The following is a 10,000-nucleotide window of genomic DNA, read 5'->3' on the forward strand; positions in this document are numbered from 1 at the left end:
CAGAAATCAACAAATGCACGTACACTCATACACACACTTTATACTCATAATATTAACGACGGAAGGTGATATGCACACTCGTATTCACACATATTCACACGCACTTGTGTGGAAATATGGTGAGAGAGATTATTAATTTAATATCGCTTGACAGAAGAAAGTTATATTACAAAACACTATCTTACTAGAAATATATCTTTGACGTTTACTGAGAGAAGGTATGTGACTACATTATTCGTATATATATTTTCCGCTTCCACTTCAGTTGCCCTATCACATAAATAAGGTGAAGGGAATGAATAAGTCGAAGTTGAATGACACTGTCGAAACACCAAGAAGATTGAAATAAGAAATGAAGGAGGAGGCAAATTATAAAACAAAGGAATAATATAGTCAAATTTAGACGCGGAACTCCACTTACACGGAACAGACACACATACTTCAGCTAATAATATATGACGCAGATATGTTCACTCACTAATGGAACCATTTTCCAAACGCATTCAAATAAAAATCATTGAAACGCTAGGTGAAACAAAGAAACTGCAATAAGGGAACATTAAATTTGTCCTATTATTTCACTTTCTCTCTCAATTTCTCTCTCTTTCTCTCACTGTGTCTCACTCTCCCACTCTCACTTTGAACGTTCCTAACTCGTTTTCGGTCCCCAGATTTGAATTGATTTTGTTCGATGCAGTCTGAAATTTTATACGGTTATGAGGGTATATATCAGCATCAAATATTACTTTCACAAAAGAGTATAATAAAGTGAACGAACTTACAATGTCGTTAAATTGGAAAGCTTCGTGAATATACCATCTTTGATAGTTGAAATGTTGTTGGACCCAAGATGCCTATAACAGCAAAGACAGTGTAAAATAGATTGAATGGAAAATATTTGTGATACAATATCAAACACTATGGCTTTAGAATGACATGAAGAAGAAGAAGAAGAAGAAGAAGAAGAAGAAGAAGAAGAAGAAGAAGAAGAAGAAGAAGAAGAAGAAGAAGAAGAAGAAGAAGAAGAAGAAGAAGAAGAAGAAGAAGAAGACAACGAAGAAGAAGAGTTGGTGAAGGAAATTACAAGGGGATATTTTATGTGTAGTGTCAGTTGAGATGTTGATGATGTAGGTCACAGATAGTCTTGTCTTTGTCTCACTAACTATACTGCTATACCGGTGTACACAATACATCAGTCCGACGTTGGATTACAACAGACTCTAAACATGAGGACTTTGAGATTGGTAATGACGATGCTACCGTTGAGGATACAATTGTGATAATGATAGTGAAAAGGAGGAGGGGGAGATAATTAAAGAAAATAGAGATACAGATAGAGATGATAAAGGAAGGAAAAAATAAATAAAGTATGAAGTATCTGGAGGAGATAAAGTTGTAGAAAAAGCACATACAAACATAGAATATGCAGGTAAAGCATCAGAAAATAGAATAGTCCAGTCACTTAGTATATGTGTGTATTTTCATCTATGCATATAATATATTCGTAAGGATGTAGGTATTTATACACACACACACACACACACACACACACACACACACACAGACACACACACACAAATATATATATATATATATATATATATTTATATATATATATATATATATATATATATATATATATATATATATATATATATAACGTAGTTGTATACTGCCAACTTAACGTGACAGTCCCAATAAGGGAATATACTACTGCTGGTTAGCCCTAGGAAGCCAGACCGCTTCCTATTAGGCCTGGACACATTTCCTGTGCCCTTATCCTTACGAGGGGGAGACAAACTCTTCCATCCAGCCTAGCCTGTATTCACGGACATGTAGCAGGCTGATGACGTAGGCTGAAGTAGCAGGCTGATGACGTAGGCTGAAGTAGCAGGCTGATGACGTAGGCTGAAGTAGCAGGCTGATGACGTAGGCTGAAGTACCAGGCTGATGACGTAGGCTGAAGTAGCAGGCTGATGACGTAGGCTGAAGTAGCAGGCTGATGACGTAGGCTGAAGTAGCAGGCTGATGACGTAGGCTGAAGTAGCAGGCTGATGACGTAGGCTGAAGTAGCAGGCTGATGACGTAGGCTGAAGTAGCAGGCTGATGACGTAGGCTGAAGTAGCAGGCTGATGACGTAGGCTGAAGTAGCAGGCTGATGACGTAGGCTGAAGTACCAGGCTGATGACGTAGGCTGAAGTAGCAGGCTGATGACGTAGGCTGAAGTAGCAGGCTGATGACGAGCAAAGACTCAGAAACATGTCCCTGAATGCAGGCTAGGCTGGATGGAGGAGCTTGTCTCCCCCTCGTAAGGATACGGGCACAGGAAATGTGTGAAGGCCTAATAGGAAGCGGTCTGGCTTCCTAGGGATAAACAGCAGTAGTATGTTCTCTTATCGGGACTGTCACGTTAAGTTGGCAGTATACAACTACGTTATCGCATCACTATTGCTTAAGTCTCTCTGAGAGATTTAGAAATTCATTATTTTTAATATATATATATATATATATATATATATATATATATATATATCGTTTTTACATTCTGTGGAGAAATGGCTGCTAAAATTTACCCTGCTTATAATTATACTATATGTTAGATATTTATTTTGTCATACCTTGATACTGTGTTGATTAGGATCTCCGTTGTCAGGTCACTGTTATCTATAAAATGTTAAACACTTTCGGCATGCAAATTAGGGTCTCGTTCCTAGAGTAACTGCTGCATTATTTCAGTATATAAACAATTTGTGTCATTGTTTCACCGGGGAGCGTCAGAATGATGTGGACGCCTTTGATGGGAACCCAATTAAAATCGATTAACGATGTTCCTCATTTTTTTCAGTTTGCCTAGAACTTGCTAATCTTTGCCTTGTTTATAATTACACCGTGTTTTATATATATACATGTATAAATATCATAGGAGGCTTTGTATGTATGCATTTGTTTCTTATGCATTCGAAAATTGAGTTGCCGATTGATGTGTTTGGCATCAAAAGTTTCAGTAAATAACTTTATTTTCATTTATATATTTTCCATGTTATCTCAACAATCGGCTATATATATTTGAAAGCCACTACTCTGCTTTGACCAGTTTTCGTTAGAAAGTGAAAATAGTTTCACACTAAGAATTTGAACCAAAATTACAAAGTCTTGCCGTACGAGAATAATGTGTGAATAATGAAAGTAATGTTGCTCTGAATTTTTCATTATAAGACATCCATTTCTGTAAGGTTTGAGGAAATACGCACACACTCTCTCTCTCTTATATCAGTACTACTTACACATACATGCAAAATATACATACATGGCACCACACAACTTCATGCTCTCTCTCTATCTTTCTCTCTCTCTCTCTCTCTTATGCACATGCACGTGCAAACGTCACCTTTTCACTTTCTTCTTTCTTTCAATTTCTGCTCTTTTCAAAGCATAAAGAAATTAATGGTTAACCATACGCTCCAGTATGATTGACCAAATGATCTAGCTGCCAACTTTGCTGCTTTAAACGAAAGATTGCTACAAAATAACTTCCTTTGGCATACACACAGACACAAACAAACAAACACACACACATTCAATGTAGGCATTATGTTATTTCTTGATGTGTTCACGCGGAAGATTACAGCTCAAATCCAATTGAAATGACCTGTTCTACTTTGAAATTTGTGCTTGTGATGAGCGTATTTGAAAAGTCTGATCTTCGATGTAAGCTTAAAAGGAAGTTTTCCCAGAAATCCTGTCCTCTACCTGTTGTTTCTAGCATTCCTATGTGACTTTGCCCCCTCCTTATTCTTTTCCTAATTTTCTTCTGATTTCTATCTTTTCGATACAGGAGGTTAAGATTTCGTCCAAAAAGTTCTCAGAATTTTAATTTTGTCGCTTCCCACCCCAATTTCTTCATTTTTTACTCTTTACCCAATTTTATTCTTGCAATTTCACATAGAAAAACAGACAGAATACTAACCTATAAATTTTGTTCTTCCTTTTTTCTTGATGAAACACAAAATCTCCTTCCCAAACACATACCCTCATCACTTTCAAAAAACTACAAATTCCCAATTATTTTACTTTTAGCGCTATGGAAATCGGGAAAGTTTCTTCAGAAATAATGTCGTTTACCTGTTGTTTCTAGCATGTCGGGTTTTCTGGTTCTGGTCTGTTAATTTTTACGTCTGTTACTTCAGCACAGTTCTACGCATGCGTAAAACATCAGACAGAAGTGAAACATTAGGAGGTTTTAGCTTTTTGAAAGAGGTGATGGGTGGGCGAGGAGGTAGGGACATTGAGTATTTCTTTAAGAAAAACTAAACTTTAAAATATATTTATTTCGCCGATTTGTAATCTCTAAATTCTTCTACGTGGATGAAAAGAGACATTCGAAAAGTTACAAATTATGAAATTGTGGTGGGGACTGGGTGGATTAACATTTTGAAAATGTGATTTCTGGGCAAAATCGTATTAACCCCCTTTTATACGATGAAACAATACATAGTTTGTGATTCTGCTTCAGAGCAAAAAGCACTTTCATGCAAACCCAGACAAATTGTGTCCCCTAACCTCCACTTTTAAACAAGCAATAGCTTCCATTTTGCTCGTAATCCATATATATATCTGATCTGCTCATAAGAAAGGATCAAATAATACAATGTAACTGTAGAGCATAACACCCGAGCAAGGCTGGGATGCATTGCTTGTGTATCACGCGCGCGCGCGCGCGCGTAAGTTAATTTGTAAACAAAGAATACTATACATTGTTTGAGCTTAAAACAAGACATGCTGTCTCCCTTAGAACTTTACGCCTAGCAATCTTATAGACACAAAGGGCTATCAGACAATCTCCACACAGAGGAGAACAGAGAATCCCAGGCCTGCACATTTGCTTGTGTATGCAGGGAGGGAAGGTTTCATTCCGAATATACAAGCAATGTTTTACATGCTGACACTTAAAAAAGGAGCCACCACACACTCCGCCAACTCTACCAGGAGAATTCCTTTTCCTGAACATGAACATTGAATATATACAACATATCATATCCACAAATAGAAGAAACATAGCTCACTACCACTACCACTACCACCACCACCACCGATGATCTCTCTCGGCACATAGACATACGAACATCACATATTCCCTAATTATAATATAATATAAAGCAAATAAATTCACCATCAACACAGTTTTCTTCCCCAAATCCAAATCCGAGGAGGGCAAGCACTCAGAAGTTGTCTTCCAACTGTAGCACCCCTTCATTTCTTGTTTTCTTTAGGAATTTTTTGTGAATTTCCGAGACTTTTCCGGAGACGTTTCGTGCTTTCGTCTAAAATGGAGGCGAACACCATTCCTCCATGTGATCGGCTTGAAAACTTGCTAAGCTATTAAGACATCTTCTTAACATGGTAGACTTAATGAACATTCTCACATAAACATACACACGTATGTGTGTGTGTAATTCTGTGCAGCTGTCTCTCATCAGGCGACCTTTCAAAAAGCAACTCGCTACATAAACTTGGTTTCAATTGGTCTGTTTATAATGCATTTTGTTATTGGCCTGTAGCTGGTTGCTTTGGAATGACATTGGATGGAAACAGTTCATGTTTTATACAGGTAATGGATTTACGTATATTCAACCATAAATAAAACATAAAGAATAAGAAACATTATTTTCATAAGTATAAAATGGGCTGGTATACTTCTTATTTAGATTAAGGTAAATCTGTAAATAAAGTTATAACCTGATAAAACAATCTCGTAGGAGACGAACAAAGAAAAGACAGTGACACACTTGAGCGTTTAATTGGAATTTGGTAACTTGATTATAGTGTTTTGTCGATGCATACGAAAAGACATTCAAATCTCTCAGTTCCATTCTTTAACTATCCAGCTGTGCGGATAACATGCAAATCCAATACGCGACAGAATCAGCAGCGTGTGGCAGCCGTTTCGTGTTAATTACTTATTTGACTTCCACAATCCCGAGTATCCGCTTCGCTTGTCTATGTATCAACACACACATCCTCACACATACACGCACATATACTCACATACATATACACACAGAAATACACATATATATGTATATCTATCTCTGTGGGGCGGGGGAATGTGTGCAAACCTCGTCCCCGTAGTCATGTCCTTTTATCTGTCGATATAATTTATTATCGAATCTAAAGGTGTTATCCTCTAGTACAAGGTGTGCGTGTCTTTGGAAATGAAGTTCGTTTAGAAGCGTTCGTCCATCCGTCCGCTATGTTTTTCTACCCAATATTTGATTGCTTCCAGGCCCAAAGTGTGATGTATATTAGTATAAAGATTAGTCAAAGCCTGTAAGTATAGTACGTTCTGGGACAGTGGGTGGAATGTGTTTGAGGAAATCCATGTCGTCTCGGACATAACGGTTTGAGGAGTATATCCAAAAGTTGGCTCAGTTGTTGTGTTGGGGTTTAAGGTCCAGCAACTTTTGGTCTCAATTTGAGGTCAGTAGATCTTAGTATTTTTATGTGCTGATTCCTCTGTTCATTTATGGCTCTCTGTATTTCGGAGCCTTCATGGATCTTGGGTGATCCATAGCAATTACTCTCTTTGATTACAGAGTTGCATAAATAATCTTTTTCTGTCAGTGAATGAACGTTGGTATTCATTTATTAGACGCTTGAATATATTAATTATTACTTTTTCCGGGTGTCATGGTTCTTCCTTGTAGCAGGTTTGGCCTGTTTCCAATATTTTATCTTTATAGTAGTCTTTGTCCATGATTGCTATCACCCTTCCCTAATCGCTTTCTTTTAGGATGATTGATTTGTCATTCTTCAGTGTTTGTAAGGCTTTCTTTTCTTCTTCTCGAAGGTTCTGTTCGCTTTACGGGTATTTTATTATATAAGATAGAATACAGATTTAAGTCACCACGTTAAGTATGAATGAAAAACACACATGCATGATGGATAGCTGAAATGTTGTAGGAACCAAGATATCTATTGCAGTAAAGAAAGAGTAAAATAGATTGTATGGAAAATATTTGTAATACAATATCACACATTGTGGCTTTAGAATGACATTAAGAAAAAAGAAGAAGAAGAAGAAGAAGAAGAAGAAGAAGAAGAAGAAGAAGAAGAAGAAGAAGAAGAAGAAGAAGAAGAAGAAGAAGAAGAAGAAGAAGAAGAAGAAGAAGAAGAAGGGACAGAAATTTAAGAAAAAGTGGAAGAAGAAATATATCAGGTCATGTAAAAGACAGAGAAAGTGACAGAGGAAGAAAAATGAGGGGACATTTAATTTAATAAAACTTTAGATTCTACACGTACAAAACACAAACTGAAGGGACTCACAATTTCTTTAAACTGGAAAATACTTCGAAGCTTCCTTTTTCAATCCGCGAAATATTATTCGTGAAAAGATTTCTGTTGCAGTATGAAAAATCGATGAGACGATAAAGTTAGTCATTGCAATAAAATATTAAATAATGTTCTTTGTATAATGAAAGAAATACGTATGGAATAAAGCAACAAAGTATAAGAAAAAGGAGAAAAAGAAAAATAGGAATGTGATGATGATGATGATGATAATGATGATGATGATGACGATGATTAAGATGTAGAAGAATGGGAAGGAAAAGAAAACAACGAAGAAGAAGACGAAGAAGAAGAAGAAGAAGAAGAAGAAGAAGAAGAAGAAGAAGAAGAAGAAGAAGAAGAAGAAGAAGAAGAGGAAGAAGAAGAAGAAGAAGAAGAAGAAGAAGAAGAAGAAGAAGAAGAAGAAGAAGAAGAAGAAGAAGAAGAAGAAGAAGGACAAGAGAAACAACATTAACAACAACAATAAGAGAGATTTCAAAAGTGGAGAAGATTGAAAAGAGTAGGTGGACAGAAAAAAGGCGACAACAAAGAACATCAGATGACAAAGATGAAGGAGGTGAAAACTGATGCGGTTTACGTAAAGTAAGTTGTGTCAATATTATAAATAATCATATTATTCATTTGAAGAAGAAAAATAAGGGGAGGAGGAGGAAGAAGTGGAGGATGTGGAGGAGGAGGAAGCGGAGGATGGGAGGAGAAGGAGGAGGAGGGAAAGAAGAAGAAGAAGAAGAAGAAGAAGAAGAAGAAGAAGAAGAAGAAGAAGAAGAATTTCATTCGGTGCAAGTGTGGATAAATAGCCACACGGTATCACAATCATCAAGAGAACAATGTGAAACGAAACAGTATCTAAAACATAAGTATTATATTATCATTGCAGACACACATACATTTTCAGAAATAGAATTTTGATGTAGACAAATATCAACTGCCATTAACTATCATGTTCGGACACAATCAAATAAATATAACATGAATATGAAAACTAAATATCAGTTCCACTAATAAAGCGTGAGAAACACTGAAATCGGGGATATTTAATTTAAAAACACATTACATTAGTCATGTATCAACGATAACACTAAAGGATCTTACAATTTCTGTAAGCTGTGAAGGCCTTGAAACATTCCTTTTTCAATCCTCGAAATCGTATTGTTGTAAAGAACTCTGAAGCAGGAAAGAATGTTGTTTAGTTTGATATTGTAAGTAATAACGATAAAAAATATTGAATATTGTTCTTTAAGTAAAGAAACAAAATTATAGGAAAATACAACGACAAAAAGAAGTAGAAGAAGGAGGAGGAGGAGGAGGAAAAAAGAAGGAGGAGGAGGAGAAGAAGAAGAAGAAGAAGAAGAAGAAGAAGAAGAAGAAGAAGAAGAAGCATAGGAAGAAGGAGGAGGGAGAGGAGGAGGAGGATGCGGGGAGGAGGGGTGCTGGGGTGGATGTGGGGGAGGAGGAGGATGTGCGGGAGGAGGAGGATGTGGGGGAGGAGGATGTGGGGGAGGAGGAGGAGGTGGGGGAGGAGGAGGTGGGGCGGATGTGGGGAGGAGGAGGATGTGCGGAGGAAGAGGATGTGCGGAGGAGAAGGATGTGCGGAGGAAGAGATGTGCGGAGGAGGAGATGTGCGGAGGAGAGGAAAGAAGAGGAGGAGGGGAAAGAAGAGGAGGGGAAAGAAGTGGAGGAGGGGAAAGAAGAGGAGGAGGGGAAAGAAGGGGAGGAGGGGAAAGAAGAAGAAGAAGAAGAAGAAGAAGAAGAAGAAGAAGAAGAAGAAGAAGACACATTGCAAATCACTGTGTTCAAGATGAAAACTGAAAAAGTAGTCAAAGAAATGACAAGAAATAATTCTGAGACAGAACACAAACGTTTGAGGGAGAGGAACATGGCTGAAAAGTCAGGGAATATACGGATTCAGAAATCAACATAACCGGATGCACTCATACACACACATATATTCAGAATATCAACGACGGAAGGTGATAGGCACACTCAAATTCACACATATTCACACGCACATTTGTGGAAATATGGTGATAGTGATTATCAATTTCACATCGCTTAATGATAATGAAGAAGAAGAAGAGGAGGAGGAGGAGGAGGAGGAGGAGGAGGAAGAGGAGGAAGGGGAGGAGGAGGATGAGGAAGAAGAAGAAGAAGAAGAAGAAGAAGAAGAAAAGAAGAAGAAGAAGAAGAACAACAACAACAACAAGAGGAGTGGAGGGGTGGAGGAGGAGGAAAAGAGGAATAATAATAATAATGGAAACCACCTCCCCCTGTGGGATGAAGTTAAAATAATAGACAGGGAACAACACTGGAAAATACGAAAACTAAAAGAAGCAGCACATATGCTAGGAAACAACAACCTCCTAAGCAGACCGAGTGCAGATATGAATAGCATATGGGAACCGGTATTGAGGAAGGATAGAAAAATAATTCATTTATAAACCTTAAAATTCACCCCATAAATACCCACGGGCATATGGCGTAGTGGTTAAGAGCGCGGGCTACTAACCCCAAGATTCCGAGTCCGGAAGGGTAAGAGGAGGAGGGGGAAGAGGGAGGAGAGGAAGAGGAAGGGGATGAAAAAGAGGAGGAGGAGGAGGAAGAGAAGGAGGAAGGGGAGGAGAAAGAGGAGGATGAGGAAGTGGAGGTGGATGAG

The 10,000-nt window shown here is 37.8% G+C and overlaps 1 protein-coding gene and 1 pseudogene across 2 annotated transcripts in view; one reads left to right on the forward strand and one right to left on the reverse strand.

Annotated features, from left to right (window-relative positions):
• LOC128251273 (acyl-coenzyme A amino acid N-acyltransferase 1-like) overlaps positions 1–10,000 on the forward strand; it is a 128,766-nt pseudogene that overhangs the window by 53,296 nt on the left and 65,470 nt on the right. The gene's annotated exons all lie outside the window — the stretch shown is intronic.
• Positions 1–10,000, reverse strand: part of LOC106877465 (uncharacterized) — a 68,988-nt gene that overhangs the window by 24,332 nt on the left and 34,656 nt on the right. Inside the window, exons 9-11 of the mRNA XM_089346156.1 lie at positions 8,440–8,511; positions 7,324–7,395; positions 783–854 (exon numbers count right to left, since the gene is read on the reverse strand). Of these exons, the coding sequence (XP_089202282.1) occupies positions 783–854; positions 7,324–7,395; positions 8,440–8,511 (216 nt within the window). The remainder of the gene's footprint in view (positions 1–782; positions 855–7,323; positions 7,396–8,439; positions 8,512–10,000) is intronic.

Source organism: Octopus bimaculoides, chromosome 30, assembly GCF_046866305.1.
Source record: "Octopus bimaculoides isolate indiv1 chromosome 30, ASM4686630v1, whole genome shotgun sequence".
Lineage (NCBI taxonomy): Eukaryota > Metazoa > Mollusca > Cephalopoda > Octopoda > Octopodidae > Octopus > Octopus bimaculoides.